Source organism: Polyodon spathula, chromosome 54, assembly GCF_017654505.1.
Source record: "Polyodon spathula isolate WHYD16114869_AA chromosome 54, ASM1765450v1, whole genome shotgun sequence".
In the NCBI taxonomy this organism is placed as follows: Eukaryota; Metazoa; Chordata; class Actinopteri; order Acipenseriformes; family Polyodontidae; genus Polyodon; species Polyodon spathula.
In genome coordinates, this window is record NC_054587.1 from 836,218 (window position 1) to 854,827 (window position 18,610).

Below are 18,610 nucleotides of genomic sequence, written 5' to 3' on the forward strand. Positions count from 1 at the left end.
TCTCGCTGTGTTCCTGCTGCTCTGTGTTTGGTTCCCAGTCTCTTTGCAGTGCTGTGAGTACAGGAGGAGACTACTGACAAGAATAGACAGCATTCGTGACTCTGTGTGTGTGTGTCTGCGAGTGTGTGTCTCTGTGTTTCTGTGTGTGTGCCTCTGTGTTTGTGTGTGTGCGTGTGTGTGTATCTCTCTGTGTGATTGTGTGTGTGTGTGTGTGTTGTCTCAGTGTGTGTGTCTCTGTGTTTGCGTGTGTGCGTGTGTGTCTCATTATTCTCATTTGTAGTTCTTAATATAAATCTCTCAATACAGTTTCAATTAGTTTTGCATTCAGCCCCCTTTTCAAAACTATGAAGATTGTAGAACCTCTCCCTCTCTCTCTCCTCTCTCTCTCTCGCTATCTCTCCTATCTCTCTCTCGCTCTCTATCCCTCTACCTCTCAGCTGTCTTGGAGACTCAAAGAGATCAGGTGATTCAGCTCCTCGACATAATGGTCCAATCAGAGAACAAGAATGCTGCAAATGGCTCCACCCCAAATCCCAGCATCCTCCTGGCTCTGCGTCTCGCCAGCTATCAATATAAGGCCACAGAGCAACAGCTACTGCGCAGACTGCAGGCCGATGCAGTGAAGAGAGTCAATGAAGGTAAAGAAAACGATTCGACAACCAACCAGCCAGCCAGTTAACCAACTAACTACACCCTAACCAGCCAGCTAACCAACAAACTACACACTAACCAGCCAGCTAACCAACAAACTACACCCTAACCAGCCAGCTAACCAACTAACTACACCCTAACCAGCCAGCTAACCAACTAACTACACCCTAACCAGCCAGCTAACCAACAAACTACACCCTAACCAGCCAGCTAACCAACTAACTACACACTAACCAGCCAGCTAACCAACTAACTACACCCTAACCAGCCAGCTAACCAACTAACTACACACTAACCAGCCAGCTAACCAACTAACTAACCACACTAACCAACCTAGCTAACCAACTAACTAACCAGCCAGCTAACAACTACACCTAACCAGCCAGCTAACCAACAAACTACACACTAACCAGCCAGCTAACCAACTACACCCTAACCAGCCAGCTAACCAACTAACTACACCCTAACCAGCCAGCTAACCAACAAACTACACACTAACCAGCCAGCTAACCAACAAACTACACACTAACCAGCCAGCTAACCAACAAACTACACACTAACCAGCCAGCTAACCAACTAACTACACACTAACCAGCCAGCTAACCAACTAACTACACACTAACCAGCCAGCTAACCAACTAACTACACACTAACCAGCCAGCTAACCAACTAACTACACACTAACCAGCCAGCTAACCAACTAACTGCACACTAACCAGCCAGCTAACCAACTAACTACACACTAACCAGCCAGCTAACCAACTAACTACACCCTAACCAGCCAGCTAACCAACAAACTACACCCTAACCAGCCAGCTAACCAACTAACTACACACTAACCAGCCAGCTAACCAACTAACTACACACTAACCAGCCAGCTAACCAACAAACTACACACTAACCAGCCAGCTAACCAACTAACTACACACTAACCAGCCAGCTAACCAACTAACTACACACTAACCAGCCAGCTAACCAACTAACTACACACTAACCAGCCAGCTAACCAACTAACTATACACTAACCAGCCAGCTAACCAACTAACTATACACTAACCAGCCAGCTAACCAACTAACTACACACTAACCAGCCAGCTAACCAACTAACTACACACTAACCAGCCAGCTAACCAACTAACTACACACTAACCAGCCAGCTAACCAACTAACTACACACTAACCAGCCAGCTAACCAACTAACTACACCCTAACCAGCCAGCTAACCAACTAACTACACCCTAACCAGCCAGCTAACCAACTAACTACACACTAACCAGCCAGCTAACCAACTCAGGAACAGAGAGATGGGCGCGTATTTACAATTTAAAATACACCACATGACATCAGATAGTACGCGGCATAAAATCACAAAAGCGATCAGGCGTGCAGTGGATGGATGATCACGAGGTGGATGGCCCTGAAAATGAATCCACAGACTCCATAATGATTTCGACCGCTGGGATCGCCTGCTGGGGTCCCCTGAGTGCGCGGACCCCTGTGCAAACATACTCCTCGGTTGTCTTTAGCTGCTTTTGTGTGTTTCAATTTGCAAGCGAACTCTGACATTAGGGCCTTATCGAGCCCTATGTTCTGCAGTGTCGAGCTCGGGATACAAGGACGTCAAAGCTTACGAAACGAACCGCTACAATTTAAGACCTTTTGACCTAGTCACCCAAAAAAAAAGTAGAAAACCGATTTAAAGTGACCCCCGGAAAACCCTATTTCACAACCCTATGAAACGCTCAAAGTAAACTCCCCACTACACACTCAAGAGTACCCCCTGGAGATTGCTAATTATCCTTTTATGATGGATGGTCGATTGATTTGATGGTTATTGATTGTACTCGTTGTGGAGAGGTCTCTCTCCTCCTCTCTCCTCTCTCCCCTCCCTCCTCTCTCTCCTCTCTCTCCCTTCTCTCCTCTTGCCCCCTTTCCTCTCCTCCTCTCCTCCCCTCTCTCTCTCTCTCTCTTCTCTCCTCCCCCTCTCTCTCCTCTCTCCGCTCTCCCCCTCCCTCCTCTCTCCTCTCTCCTCTCTCCTCTCTCCTCTCCTCCCTCCCTCCTCTCTCTCCTTTCTCTCTCTTTCTCCTCTCTCCTCTCTCCTCTCCCTCTCCCCTCCCCCTAGGAGCGAGAAGGAGATAGAGGCGGAGTGGACGAGGCGCTCTCTCTCCTCTCCCTCCTCTCCTCTCTCCCTCCCTCCTCTCTTCTCCTCCCCCTCCTCTCTCTCCTCTCTCCTCTCCTCTCCTCCCCTCTCTCTCTCCAGGAGAGGAGAGGGAGGGAGAGATGCGAGCGGCGAGAGGAGTACTCTCTCCCCTCACTCCTCTCTCTCTCTCCAGAGAGGGAGCGAGGGGGGGCTCTCTATCTCTCTCTCCTCTCTCTCTCCCTCCTCTCCCCTCTCTCTCCTCTCTTCTCCCTCTCTCTCTCTCTTTCTCTCTCTCTCCCCTCCCTCCTCTCCCTCTCTCTCTCCTCTCTCCTCTCTCCTCTCTCCCCTCCCTCCTCTCTCTCTCCTCTCTCCCCTCCCCTCCTCTCTCCCCCCCTCCCTCTCCCCCCCCCTTCTCGAGAGAGGGAGAGGAGTGTGAAAGAGAGAGGGAGAAGAGGCCCCTCCTCTCTCCTCTCCTCTCCCTCCTCTCCTCTCTCTCTTTCTCTCCTCTCTCTCCTCTCTCTCCTCTCTCTCCTCTCTCTCTCTCCTCTCTCTCTCCTCCCCTCTCTCCTCTCTCTCTCCTCTCTCCCTCTCTCTCTCCTCTCCTCCCTCTCTCCTCTCTCCTCCCCCCCCCTCTCTCTCTCTTTCTCTCTCCCTCTCCTCTCTCCTCTCCTCTCTCCCTCTCTGCTCTCTCTCTCTTCTCTCTCTCATCTCTCTCTCTCTCTCTCTCCTCGCGTGTAGAGTGAAGGTGAGAGAGCCTCTCCTCTCCTCTCCAGGCCTCGCATTCTCCTCAGGCACCGTGGCTCTCTACTGTCTGGGTATGCAAGCCTGCTGTGTGGACCCGTCTCAAACTCGAGCCCCAGGCCTCAAGGGGGGGAATGAGACCCTGAACTTGAAAAATCTGCTGGAGAATAAACTGCAGGAAGAGATCGAGAATATCGGTGAGAGAGAGACAGGAGAGAAAGAGAGAGGGATGGGAGAGGAGAGGAGAGGAAAGGAGAGACGAGAGGAGAGGAAGGGAGAGACGAGAGGAGAGAAGAGGAGAGGAGAGAGGAGGAGAGGAGAGAGAAAGAGAGGAGGGAGGAGGAGAGGAGAGAGCAGGAGAGGAGAGGAGAGGAGAGGAGAGGGAGAGACGAGAGGAGAGAAGAGGAGAGAAGAGAAGAGAAAAGGTGTGACAAATGAATTTATTTTAACGGGGTGTCATTCACTGTAAAGCACAGAGAGGTCTGGTAAAGCATAGGGAAGCATTGTAAAGCACAGAGAGGTCTGGTAAAGCACAGGGAAGCATTGTAAAGCACAGAGATGTCTGGTAAAGCATAGGGAAGCATTGTAAAGCACAGAGAGGTCTGGTAAAGCATAGGGAAGCATTGTAAAGCACAGAGAGGTCTGGTAAAGCATAGGGAAGCATTGTAAAGCACAGAGAGGTCTGGTAAAGCATAGGGAAGCATTGTAAAGCACAGAGAGGTCTGGTAAAGCACAAGGAAGCATTGTAAAGCACAGAGAGGTACAGTAAAGCATAGGGAAGCATTGTAAAGCACAGAGAGGTCTGGTAAAGCACAGGGAAACATTGTAAAGCACAGAGAGGTATGGTAAAACATAGGGAAGCATTGTAAACACATGTCTCTCCAGACCATTCGTGTCCTTCGTAACATTCGTGTCTCTCCAGGGACCATTTCGTAATTTATTTTTGTGGGAAAAATTTGATCGGAAGTAGAAAGTCACCCCCTCTCCCCCCCCCCCCCCCCCCCCCCCAATCTGTCCTAGAAGGTTTACAAGGGGCCCTCACCAGCTATTATCAGGTGAGCCTTGACATCATGGCGCTGTGCATGATGGGAAATACAAACACATCAGTTGGCGTCGAGCGTCTGATTGCAGCTGCGGAAAACGGAGGATTTTCATTCGGAGACAGATTTTCAGTGGGTGAGAGACCTGTAGAGATTGGATTGAAACTCAGGAGGGCTGTCTGAATCGTGTTTGTTGTTGCTGTATAATATATAAAACTATACAGATTGAAACTATAGCGATCATAAAACCTCCCTCCTCTCTCCCCTCTCCTCTCTCTCTCTCTCCCTCTCCTCCTCTCTCTTCTCTCTCCTCTCTCTCTTCTCTCTTCTCTCTGTCTCTCTCTCTCTCCTCTCTCCCCTCTCTCCCTCTCCTCTCAAGGAAGGAGCGCGAGGGGAGGGGAGAGGGTGAGAGAGAAGGAGGCGGAGAAGAGGGAGAGGAGAGACCTCCTCTCTGCTCTCCTCTGACCTGCTCTTCTCTCACTCTCTCGCTCTCGTCGTGTCGGAGCCAACGTCAAGACTGACTGACGGCACTTCGGAGATTGTTGGTTGTTGTCTAGAGTATCGTGAACCTAGTAGTTTTAGTTCTTTAACTTTTACTCTGTGTGTACCTGCTAACATAACCTTTGGAAATGTCGTGTCCTGACCGGTATACGTCGTGAGAGAGGGAGAGAGACAGAGAGAGGGGGGAGAGGTGAGATGAGAGAGAGGAGAGAGAGAGAGGAGAGGGAGAGAGAGAGAAGAGAGAGAGAGAGAGGAGAGATAGAGAGAGAAAGAGAGAGGAGAGAGAAGAGAGAAACAGAGACAGAGAGAGAGCTCTTCATCTATCTCCTCGCCTCTCTTCCTCTCTATCTCTCCTCTCTCTCTCCTCTCCACTCTCTCTCCTCTCCCATCTCTCTCTCCTCTCCTCTCTACTCCGCTCATCTCTCTCTCATCTCTCTCCTCTCTCGCTGCTCCTCTCTCTCTAGTCCTCTAGATCTCTATCTCTCCTTCCCCTATCTACTTCTCACATTCTCTCATCTCCTATCCCTATCTCTCCTCTCTATATCTCCTGCCCCTGTCTCTCTAGGAGAGAGAGTGAGAGAGAAAGAGTTGGGAGAGAGAATGAGAGATGGGAGGAGAGAGGAGAGAGAGGAGAGGGAGAGGTCGCTCTTCCCTGGCTTCTCTCTACCCTCCTTCCCCTATCCCCCTCCTCTCTCTCCTCCCTTCTATCTCTCTCTCTCTCTAATCGCAGAAGACCTCTCTGCCCTTATCTCCCTCTACGAGCTCTCTCTCGACGTCGGTCGGGGACTGGTGAGACACACAACGACTACACTCCGGGAATCGCTTTCAGTTGAACTGGAGGAAACACGCGCGCAGCTGAGGGGATCTAATCTGCGCGAGTTTGTTTGCTCAAGGATAACATCTCTGAGAGACGGCGTCAGACGGGACTGGAAGTGAGGGCACACAATTGTGTGTGACCCTGAGCGAGTCGCTTCACCGCCTTGTGCTCCGTCCTTCGGACGAGACGCCAAACAAACGTGGTCCTATTGGAAGAGACTCTGCAGCAAGCCCCTGACTCATTGTGTGTGTGTGAGAGACCCTGAGCGACTGGGACGCGCTCAGTGATTGGAGGAACACGTCACTGAACTTCCTTGTGCTCCGTCCTTCGGACGAGAAGTCAAACAAACGAGGTCCTATTGGAAGAGCCTCTGCAATGTAGCCCCTGACTGACTCGCTGTGTGTGACCCTGAGCGAGTCCCTGAACCTCCTTGTGCTCCGTCCTTCGGACGAGGCGCCAAACAAACGAGGTCCTATTGGAAGAAACTCTGCAGCAGCCCCTGACTCACTGTATGTGTGTGAGAGACTGTGTGTGTGAGAGACCCTGAGCGAGTCACTGAACCTCCTTGTGCTCCGTCCTTCGGCTGAGACGCAAAACAAACGCGGTCCTATTGGAAGAGCCTCTGCAGCAGCAGCAGCAGCGGGACTGTTCAAGTGATGAGTGATCACCTGATGCAACACATCACAAAACAACTCTCTGGGACTCACTCAGTGGACACTGGAGGAAAAGACCACGAAGGGAAGCCTACTTATACGCCAAACAAAACGATGTCCTATTGGAAGAGACTCAGCAGCAGCCCCTGACTCATTCGTCACGGGGACTGAGAGTGGAGTGGGAGCAAGTGCCACACACCAACTCATTCTGGGACTCGCTAAGTGACTTGGGGATACACGATGGCAGGAAGAAGCCTGTCTCGGCCCAGGTTTGTGTTTGTTTGCACCATAGGACTACCTTCTCTGATGACGTCGTCGCGTAGTAATTGGAGGTACACGGACTCGTCCTCAGAGTGGGTACGGCGGCACCCGAGAACTTCAGGTTTGAAAGCAGGGTCCTATTGGAAGAGACTCTGCAGCACTAGTTATCTATTATTACATAGATTACGTATTTAGTTATTATTCATAAACAAACGGGTATCGTGTATGTACGTTCGCAGACGTGGTCTTGCCTTATTAGTATTCCTTATTATTATTCCCGATAATGAATTATAATGTTAAAGAGAGAGGAGAGACGGTTTCAGGAGAAAGAGGAGCGATTTTTTGATTTGTATGATATTGTCTGTTCTATATCTCCGGAGGAGAGGGGTTGGATGAGGAGAGGGAGGAGAGAGGAGATGGTCAGGAGAGGGAGGAGAGTGGAGGAGTTGAGAGGAGGAAGCTTTTCTCCCTTCTCCTCTCTCCTCTCTCCTCTCTCTCTCTCTCCTCCCCAGGCCCTGTCTGTCACCTCCACCAAAATGAACTGTTCCACAACTATCGAGACAGTTCTAAATCAGGCTAGGAATGGATTCTTCAACAACTCCATGGCTGCCTCTCAGATCACCCCCTCACTGGAGAACAGGAACTACCTGGAGCTGAACAAGCTGGACTGCAATAATGTGACTTCACCACCTCAATCTCCTCCCCCCACACGCGTGGCTCTCGACCCCCACGAACGCAATTTGGACTGTGGGGTGGTGGTACCATATACTATACCTTTCTCACCCACAACACTATAATATATATATATATATATACTAATATTTTGGAGAGCCCTTGACTGCTGTTTCCTCTGCCCAGGCCACCTTCCTGGGACGATGTTGCCGCCCACTACCTCAGAGAAGGAAATCATCGTGCACTACAAAGTGGAGAACAACATCACCGAGAAACACTTCAATTTTGCAATCAATGTGACGGTCCATGAAGGGTCCACGCTGCTGCAGGTCATGGAGGAGGCGAAAAGAAAAAATCCTTCAAATTTCAGGCACGACATTTCAGCGTAACTATGTGCTTCTTTCCAAACTGTACTGGCACTGTTACAGTGTAATTCCAGTCCAGTGATATTAAACTGCAGTTACAATGTAATTCCAGCCCAGTCCAGTGATATTTTTGAGATGCTGCAGTTACAATTTAATTCCAGTCCAGACAAGTGATATTAAACTGAAGTTAAAATGCAATTCCAGTCCAGCCCAGTTATATTAAACTGCAGTTACAATGTAATTCCAGTTCAGTCTAGTGATATTAAACTGCAGTTTCAATGTAATTCCAGTCCAGTCTAGTGGTGTTAAACTGCAGTTACAATGTAATGCCAGTCCAGTCCAGTGATTAAACTGCAGTTACAATGTAATTCCAGTCCAGTCTAGTGATATTAAACTGCAGTTACAATGTAATTCCAGTCCTAGTGATATTAAACTGCAGTTACAATGTAATTCCAGTCCTGTCTAGTGATATTTAACTGCAGTTACTATGTAATTCCAGTCCATTCCAGTGATTTTAAACTGCAGTTACAATGTAATTCCTGTCCAGTCTAGTGATATTAAACTGCATTTACAATGTAATTCCAGTTCAGTCTAGTGATATTAAACTGCTGTTACAATGTAATTCCAGTCCAGTCTGGGGATATTAAACTGCAGTTACAATGTAATTCCAGTCCAGTCCAGTGATATTAAACTGCAGTTACAATGTAATTCCAGTCCAGTCCAGTGATATTAAACTGCAGTTACAATGTAATTCCAGTCCAGTCTAGTGATATTAAACTGCAGTTACAATGTAATTCCAGTCCAGTCCAGTGATATTAAACTGCAGTTACAATGTAATTCCAGTCCAGTCCAGTGATATTAAACTGCAGTTACAATGTAATTCCAGTCCAGTCTAGTGATATTAAACTGCAGTTACAATGTAATTCCAGCCCAATGAAAGTATAATGCAGTTCCAATCTAGTTTCATACTGGTTTCTAGCTTCACCGTGGAGGAAAGCAGTTGGGGTCCATTTGTCACCAGTATCCACGGTTTATATGGGAACCAGGAGACTCGAACATACTGGCAGTTTCTTTCAGGGAAAACCCCTTTGGATCAAGGTAGAGGTCTCAGTTTAATTGGATTAGCGTCTGTCTCCTCACAGAAATAACAGCCGTGTCCAACCAAACCCCCTTTCGAGTCTGACTCAAAACTACCCGGACTATTGAACAATTATACAACTCCAGATACATGAGAATCAGATGTCTTTGATGGTTCTGATAACTTTATTTTTTTTTGTCTATTATTTTTATTGATTAAAAATAATAATAATAATAATAATAACAAAGAATAATAATAATAATAATAATAATAAGAATCATAATTATATTTTATTAGTATTATGATTCAAAAGAAACACTAAATCTACTCAACTTTACGACACTGTATATATATATAAATCAAAAAAAAACTGAGACATTTGAACTTTGTTAATTTGCCCGATTATGAAATCTTTCAGATGAAATCAAAAAATTCATAAATTTAACAAAATTAATTTTAGATATAGATATTTATTAATTATGGTTAATTAAATCATAAATAAACTTAATTATTTTACAATCAAAAAACAAATTTAATAAAATTAATTTAAAATTAAGAAAATGCAATATTCATTTTTAATTGTTTTGAATTAATGTGTTTTTTTTAAATTAAAGTGTCATTATTTTTTTGTAATCAATAAAAATGAATCTAATATTTTCTTTTAATTCATTAAATGTATTACAGAATGTATTTAATTATCTTTCAGTTAATGTAATTTTTTCTAATTAAGAAAAAGTTTTGTTTTTTTTAAATATTGTTTTAATTAATTCATTAATTAATCATTTCATTACAGTGTAATTAATTTTTTCTGTCGTTTCAGGAATTGATTTTTATGAACTGAAAAATAACGAAGACATCGTGGCAGAATTCTCTAAATATTAACCCTAGATTTGTGACTCAGGATTTCCTGCACTGGTGGAGGGAGTGTTTAATGATCACTTATTTCAATAGCATTACAATTCAATGATTCCATTCCCTAATGGAATATCTACAATAATCAAATAGCAAAACGCTGTCACTTAGATTAAATTGTTCCACAGTGAAGTATAATAGAGCACAGAGAGGTCTGGTAAAGCATAGGGAAGCATTGTAAAGCATAGAATAGGTCATGGTAAAGCATAGGTGAGCATGTGTAAAGCACAGAGAGGTTTTGGTAAAGCACAGAGAGAGGACATTTCTGGTCCTCGTAACAAAGCATTGTAAAGCACAGAGAGGTCTGGTAAAGCACAGGGAAGCATTGTAAAGCACAGAGAGGTCTGGTAAAGCACAGGGAAGCATTGTAAAGCACAGAGAGGTCTGGTAAAGCATAGGGAAGCATTGTAAAGCACAGAGAGGTCTGGTAAAGCACAGGGAAGCATTGTAAAGCACAGAGAGGTCTGGTAAAGCACAGGGAAGCATTGTAAAGCACAGAGAGGTCTGGTAAAGCACAGGGAAGCATTGTAAAGCACAGAGAGGTCTGGTAAAGCATAGGGAAGCATTGTAAAGCACAGAGAGGTCTGATAAAGCACAGGGTAGCATTGTAAAGCACAGAGAGGGTCTGGTAAAGCACAGGGAAGCATTGACATAAAGCACAGAGAGGTCTGGTAAACCAGGGTCCATGCGTAAGATTGTAAAGCACAGAGAGGTCTGGTAAAGCATAGGGAAGCATTTTGAAGCACAGAGAGGTCTGGTAAAGCCGTCTAGGGAAGCATTGTAAAGCACAGAGAGTCTGGTAAAGCATAGGGAAGCATTGTATAGCACAGAGAGGTCTGGTAAAGCATCGGGAAGCATTGTACAGCACAGAGAGGTATGGTAAAGCATATTGAAAAAATGGACAACAGTATTGATCAGTATTGATAAAGTAATGAACTAGACTCAGAAGCGAAGTGTCTTGTTTTTCTTCCTGTCCCATTCCTGTCCTCGTCTATCATTAAACACGCAACTCACTGGAAACACAAAACTGCAGGGGACAGGCTGGGGAGAGTGACACGGGCAGAGTCAGCCTGCATGGACCGTCTACTAACTGCGCAAAATAACACAAGCGCTGTCACGGGACAGCTCCCCGGCCCTCCGCGCCTTACCGTGACGCTTGCTGCTTGCAGAGGGATGATTGATAATATTAAATGATTGGAATGCAGTTTTAGGCTACCGATAATCAGGAAAACAAATCCAATTCATCGCGTACCCCACTAGTCCTTTAGTTTAGGTTAAGTAGCGTACTCTACGACTCTGCAGAGTTGATGTCTCTCGTGAGGTCTCTCTCTCTCTCTCTCTCTCTCTTCTCTCATCTCCTCTCTCCTCTCTTTCTTTCTCAAATAGGAGGGCTATCCTTGCTTCCTCTCCCTTCCTCTCCTTCTCTCTTTCACCCTCCCTTTCCATCCTTCCATCTCCCTTACTCTGTTGTAGCCCCCTCTCCCTCTGTCCCTCCCCTTTCTCTCTCCTCTCTCCCTCCTCCCCTCTCTCTCCTCTCTCTCTCTCTCTCTCTCTCTCTCCTCTCGAATCGAGCAGGTCAACGTTAGCTTGGGTCTTCCAAACTATTCATGTTCTTCAGAAGTATTGATCAGCAGTATTCATTGATCAGCAGGTATTAATAAACCAGTCCATTAACGTGTCGCTTTCAAAACAAGAGCTGTCCTTCCCTCACCTTTACAAGAGAGGGCCACTCAACAGCGACTCTCCCCCGCGCTGAGCTTCAAACACCCCGACCTTCTACGACAGTGGCGAGAGACGTTCAGTGGTAGCCTATTCTACAGACCCAATAATAATAAGAATAATAAGAATAATAATAATAATAATAATATAATAATAATAATATAACGTCAAGAGATTTGCACACACTGCAAAAAAACGCAATCGAACTACAATTCCCAGAGTTCCAAGACGCCCTTTGGAAAGAATCTTCGCGTTTGGAATCCTGTGACGTACCGTTTCCTTAGAATTGCCTTTTAAAACAACGCCGGCGAAAATAAACCAACACTTTACAATTTCCAAACAGCAAGACCGACGCTGAAATCTGCTGACGGTTTTACATGGACGTTTAAATTCTTAAAATACGCTTTTCACTTGTAAACAAATATGTGTCGTCGTCCCCCCTTCCCCGCTGTGCAACAATGGTACAATCCTTTAAGTGAACGACGCCTCTCAGTGGGGCTATACCACCTGGCGTGTCTATAGGGGTGTAACTCAAATTTGAAAGTAGAAGAAAACAACGAACACGGTAACATAACAACCAGTATGAAATTATATTCATCACACAGCCTAGATATTTTGCGAAATAACGTTTGATTTCCCCTCACGTTTGCAAAATAACGTTAACTCCGCCTCCCCACTCAGGACGCGACTGCAGGAAGTCGTGTTTGGAAACAGAAACACGATGCTGGAGGAATGGAGTCGCTTTTAATCGCGCTGAAGAGTTTTATTATCATTAAAAACAAACAAACAAACACCGAAACAGCTTATAAAAGAGGCGTTTGCACTCCTGTATCTCTGCCTGATTCAATGCAGGACACACCGGTCCACGTTTCGTTATTAATACAGAACTGTAATGTAATTACATTTTTTAATCATCTGTTATAATGCCTGGGCGTTTATTATTATTATTATTATTATTATTATTATTATTATTATTATTATTATTATTATTAAGGATGCACTTTGAAAGTTATTTTTCAAAACTACATTTCCGTTCTCAGTGTGTTCGCTGCTATTACATCACGGTGCTGGTGATGTCAGAATGATGTCATATTTTGCAATTTGTAATTTTTACACACTGGAAAGACTAGCTGGAGATCTACCTTGGAACGGGTGACGCTGCGGGAACAGTCTTGCATTGTCATCGGTACGTAGGGTATTCCCCCACAACCTTGGCATTTCTTGTGATTGTCACAAGAGGGGAATTCTCAAGATAAGGTTCTATTCACCACACCCGGTCCCCGCGTGATCATGTTAATAAAGCTAATAAGAGGTGAGAGAATGGATTTTAAAGATGGTCAGTGCTCCTTTAAAGGGAGGGGTCCAGTGATCATGTTAATAAAGCTAATAAGAGGTGAGAGAATGGATTTTAAAGATGGTCAGTGCTCTTTTAAAGGGAGGGGTCTGTGATCATGTTAATAAAGCTAATAAGAGGTGAGAGAATGGATTTTAAAGATGGTCAGCGCTCCTTTAAAGGGAGGGGCCAGTGATCCTGTTAATAAAGCTAATAAGAGGTGAGAGAATGGATTTTAAAGATGGTCAGCGCTCCTTTAAAGGGAGGGGCCAGTGATCCTGTTAATAAAGCTAATAAGAGGTGAGAGAATGGATTTTAAAGATGGTCAGCGCTCCTGTAAAGGGAGGGGCCAGTGATCCTGTTAATAAAGCTAATAAGAGGTGAGAGAATGGATTTTAAAGATGGTCAGCGCTCCTTTAAAGGGAGGGGCTCAGTGATCCTGTTAATAAAGCTAATAAGAGGTGAGAGAATGGATTTTAAAGATGGTCAGCGCTCCTTTAAAGGGAGGGGCCAGTGATCCTGTTAATAAAGCTAATAAGTGGTGAGAGAATGGATTTTAAAGATGGTCAGCGCTCCTTTAAAGGGAGGGGCCAGTGATCCTGTTAATAAAGCTAATAAGAGGTGAGAGAATGGATTTTAAAGATGGTCAGCGCTCCTTTAAAGGGAGGGGTCAGTGATCATGTTAATAAAGCTAATAAGAGGTGAGAGAATGGATTTTAAAGATGGTCAGCGCTCCTGTAAAGGGAGGGGTCAGTGATCCTGTTAATAAAGCTAATAAGAGGTGAGAGAATGGATTTTAAAGATGGTCAGCGCTCCTTTAAAGGGAGGGGTCAGTGATCCTGTTAATAAAGCTAATAAGAGGTGAGAGAATGGATTTTAAAGATGGTCAGCGCTCCTTTAAAGGGAGGGGCCAGTGATCCTGTTAATAAAGCTAATAAGAGGTGAGAGAATGGATTTTAAAGATGGTCAGCGCTCCTTTAAAGAGAGGGGTCAGTGATCCTGTTAATAAAGCTAATAAGAGGTGAGAGAATGGATTTTAAAGATGGTCAGCGCTCCTTTAAAGGGAGGGGTCAGTGATCCTGTTAATAAAGCTAATAAGAGGTGAGAGAATGGATTTTAAAGATGGTCAGCGCTCCTGTAAAGGGAGGGGTCAGTGATCCTGTTAATAAAGCTAATAATAGGTGAGAGAATGGATTTTAAAGATGGGCAGCGCTCCTGTAAAGGGAGGGGCCAGTGATCCTGTTAATAACGACTATCTACTTCACTTATTACCCTAAACAAGGATCTACCCCGTCACTCCCCGCGGTCACTAGGACATCTGTTATTTCGACTCTGACGTGCCAGGTCGGAGAATGTAAACGATTCAGTCTAGGGGGGGCTAGGTGGGTCGGGTGCCAGGATCCGTTTATAAAGATGAGATGCAAGGAGAAAGTATTTCCGCTCAACTTCACACTTTGGATCCCAAGTATATGGAGTTGGTAAGATCAGTATAATAATAATCATAACGTGCAAGGCCTCCGTCAGGATCGATCAAGAGAACGTAGGGATCGGCTCGACTCACAAATGAATGTAGTCTAGTTATCCCCATTAGTAGACTATTGCACAATATATCAGAGATGATCTAGTATTATTAATACTGCAATGATCAGGAGCCAGGAGTTTGAGCAGGGTTAGAAACTCACACTAGCCCTGCTGCTGCTGCACCCAGTCCTGGGGTTCAGAGCTCCCCTCAATGAAGTCTATTATTATTAATATCGCAATGATCAGGAGGCAGGAGTTTGAGCAGGGTTAGAACCTGTTCGCCCTGCTGCTGCTAGCACCCCGTATTAATGGGGTTCAGAGGACCCCCTCCTCAATGAAGTCTAGTATTTCCTGGTTATTATTACCTATTCTGTGTGCAATGATGCAGGAGGCAGGAGTTTGAGAGGGGTTAGAAACTCACACTAGCCCTGCTGCTGCTGCACCCAGTCCTGGGGTTCAGAGCTCCCCTCAATGAAGTCTAGTATTATTATTATTAATATTGCAATGATCAGGAGGCAGGAGTTTGAGCAGGGTTAGAAACTCACACTAGCCCTGCTGCTGCTGCACCCAGTCCTGGGGTTCAGAGCTCCCCTCAATGAAGTCTATTATTATTATTATTAATATTGCAATGATCAGGAGGCAGGAGTTTGAGCAGGGTTAGAAACTCACACTAGCCCTGCTGCTGCTGCTGCACCCAGTCCTGGGGTTCAGAGCTCCCCTCAATGAAGTCTAGTATTATTATTATTAATATTGCATTGATCAGGAGGCAGGAGTTTGAGCAGGGTTTAGAAACTCACACTAGCCCTGCTGCTGCTGCACCCAGTCCTGGGGTTCAGAGCTCCCCTCAATGAAGTCTAGTATTATTATTATTAATATTGCAATGATCAGGAGGCAGGAGTTTGAGCAGGGTTAGAAACTCACACTAGCCCTACTGCTGCTGCTGCTGCACCCAGTCCTTGGGTTCAGAACTCCCCTCAATGAAGTTTAGTATTATTATTATTAATATTGCAATGATTAGGAGCCAGGAGTTTGAGCAGGATTACAAACTCACACTAGCCCTGCTGCTGCTTCTGCTGCACCCAGTCCTGGGGTTCAGAGCTCCCCTCAATGAAGTCTAGTATTATTAATTATTGCAATGATCAGGAGCCAGGAGTTTGAGCAGGGTTAGAAACTCACACTAGCCCTGCTGCTGCTGCACCCAGTCCTGGGGTTCAGAGCTCCCCTCAATGAAGTCTGTTATTATTATTAATATTGCAATGATCAGGAGGCAGGAGTTTGAGCAGGGTTAGAAACTCACACTAGCCCTGCTGCTGCTGCACCCAGTCCTGGGGTTCAGAGCTCCCCTCAATGAAGTCTATTATTATTATTATTAATATTGCAATGATCAGGAGGCAGGAGTTTGAGCAGGGTTAGAAACTCACACTAGCCCTGCTGCTGCTGCTGCTGCACCCAGTCCTGGGGTTCAGAGCTCCCCTCAATTAAGTCTAGTATTATTATTATTAATATTGCAATGATCAGGAGGCAGGAGTTTGAGCAGGGTTAGAAACTCACACTAGCCCTGCTGCTGCTGCTGCACCCAGTCCTGGGGTTCAGAGCTCCCCTCAATGAAGTCTAGTATTATTATTATTAATATTGCAATGATCAGGAGGCAGGAGTTTGAGCAGGGTTAGAAACTCACACTAGCCCTGCTGCTGCTGCTGCACCCAGTCCTGGGGTTCAGAGCTCCCCTCAATGAAGTCTATTATTATTATTAATATTGCAATGATCAGGAGGCAGGAGTTTGAGCAGGGTTAGAAACTCACACTAGCCCTGCTGCTGCTGCACCCAGTCCTGGGGTTCAGAGCTCCCCTCAATGAAGTCTAGTATTATTATTATTAATATTGCAATGATCAGGAGGCAGGAGTTTGAGCAGGGTTAGAAACTCACATTAGCCCTGCTGCTGCTGCACCCAGTCCTGGGGTTCAGAGCTCCCCTCAATGAAGTCTAGTATTATTATTATTAATATTGCAATGATCAGGAGCCAGGAGTTTGAGCACGGTTAGAAACTCACACTAGCCCTGCTGCTGCTGCACCCAGTCCTGGGGTTCAGAACTTTATGTATTTGAACTAGACTACATGTTTTTACTGTGAAACTACACTAATAAATCCACAGGGCTGGGAATCAGACTCCTATTGCACAGCAGCGTGATCCAGTCCAGGTTTCACTACCAGCTTGATCAGCCCCCAGTGTGTCTAGCTAACAAGCTCAGGTGTGTCTTTATTATTAAACTCCTAGTGAAAGCAGGACTGGATCACACTGCTGTGCAGCGGCTTCTGCATTTCAGCACAAAGGAGGAGGAGCCAGCCTTCCTCCCTCCCTCCCTCCCAGTCCCTCCTCAGCTCTAACCACTACAGCCAGCCTGCCTCCCTCCGTCCCAGTCCCTCCTCAGCTCTAACCCACTAGAGCCACACTGCCTCCCTCCCTCCCTGTCCCTCCTCAGCTCTAACCACTAGAGCCAGCCTCCCTCCCTCCCTCCCCAGTCCCTTCTCAGCTCTAACCACTAGAGCCAGCCTCCCTCCTTCCTCCCAGTCCCTCCTCAGCTCTAACCACTAGAGCCAGCCTCCCTCCCTCCCTCCCAGTCCCTCAGCTAACCATTGGAGCCTCGGGGACCTCCGTCCTCCGGTCCCGGTAGGGAGGAGTTCGAGATTGGTGATCTCGGGCGGAGGAGGAAGGGAGGGTACTCCCTCCTCAGCTCCCACTAGAGCCACCTCCCTCCTTCCCTCCCAGTCCCTCCTCAGCTCTAACCACTAGAGCCAGCCTCCCTCCCTCCCAGTCCCTCCTCAGCTCTAACCACTAGAGCCAGCCTCCCTCCCTCCCAGTCCCTCCTCAGCTCTAACCACTAGAGCCAGCCTCCCTCCCTCCCTCCCAGTCCCTCCTCAGCTCTAACCACTAGAGCCAGCCTCCCTCCGTCCCTCCCAGTCCCTCCTCAGCTCTAACCACTAGAGCCACACTGCTTCCCTCTCCCTCCCAGTCCCTCCTCAGCTCTAACCAATAGAGCCAGCCTCCCTCCCTCCCAGTCCCAGCTTTAACCACTAGAGCCAGCCTCCCTCCGTCCCTCCCAGTCCCTCCTCAGCTCTAACCACTAGAGCCAGCCTCCCTCCCTCCCTCCCAGTCCCTCAGCTCTTCTAACACCAGAAGACAGCCTGTTTTTTTCCATCCCAGTGTGTAAAAAACAGTCATCACACATTTATCAGTTCATTGTTTTGTTATTTTATTATTTATTATATTATCAATAATTAATAATATTACATAACATACACTAAAATATTTATAATATAAAACTTATATGTGTAAATTTCACTAAAATCGTTAAGTTTTTTGTCGGGAAGCAGGTGCTACCTCTTTCTTCTCCTTCTTTCCCCTCCACTCTCCTATCTGCTCTTCCTCTCACTTCCCTCCTCTCCTGTCTCCCCTCTCCTTCTTGTCTTCTCTCTCCCTCTCCTTACTTTATCACCTCTGTCTCTTAGAGGGAGGGGAGAGGAGAGAGGAGAGAAGAGAGGAGAGGGGAGAGGAGATAAATGGAATTTCTTAGTGTTGTATTTAAAGAAACAAGAGACAGAGAGAAACACAGAGACAGTGAGAGAGAGTGACAGTGTCTGCCTGTCACTTCACTTTTTAAACCTTTAAGAGTTTGAGCAGCTTCAAAATGTCCCTTTGTTTCACCTTTCACCTCTCACCTCTGCTTCACACAGGCGGGGTTCAGGGGCAGGGCTGAAAGGTCGCCTCGTCACGTGATTTCTTTAGGAACCAGGAAGTATTCAAAAGTAGCTGGTAACCAGGATTCTACAGGCTAAGATATTTATTCCAGCATGACTTTTACCACCCATAACTATTACTAAAAAGCCCTGGCTAGGACTACAGCTCCCAGCATGCCTCTGCACCCGCGGGCAAAGGCGAGGGATGCTGGGAGCTGTAGTTCATCAAAAAAAAAAAAAAAAAAAGACTAGACTGCAGTGAAACCTGTCTCTACAGCTGCCTGTATAAGGAACTACAGCTCCCATCATCCCTCACTGTTACTGCCAGTGCAGAGGCATGCTGGGAGCTGTAGTTTTTATGCTGATTCCGTCTCCAGCAGTGTCTTCCATTGTAAACTCACACACATATACTAGACTGCAGTGAAACCTGTCTCTACAGCTGCCTGTATAAAGAACTACAGCTCCCATCAT

General features: G+C 46.1%; 1 protein-coding gene across 1 annotated transcript; it reads left to right on the plus strand.

The window, feature by feature from the left end:
• Positions 1–7,302: 7,302 nt before the first annotated feature.
• Positions 7,303–9,829, plus strand: LOC121307224 (cobalamin binding intrinsic factor-like). Its single transcript, XM_041239362.1, has 4 exons — positions 7,303–7,551; positions 7,636–7,846; positions 8,821–8,939; positions 9,740–9,829. The coding sequence occupies exons 1-4, from the start codon at positions 7,341–7,343 to the stop codon at positions 9,799–9,801; spliced, it is 603 nt and encodes a 200-aa protein (XP_041095296.1). The 5' UTR covers positions 7,303–7,340; the 3' UTR covers positions 9,802–9,829.
• The last annotated feature ends 8,781 nt before the right edge of the window (positions 9,830–18,610 follow it).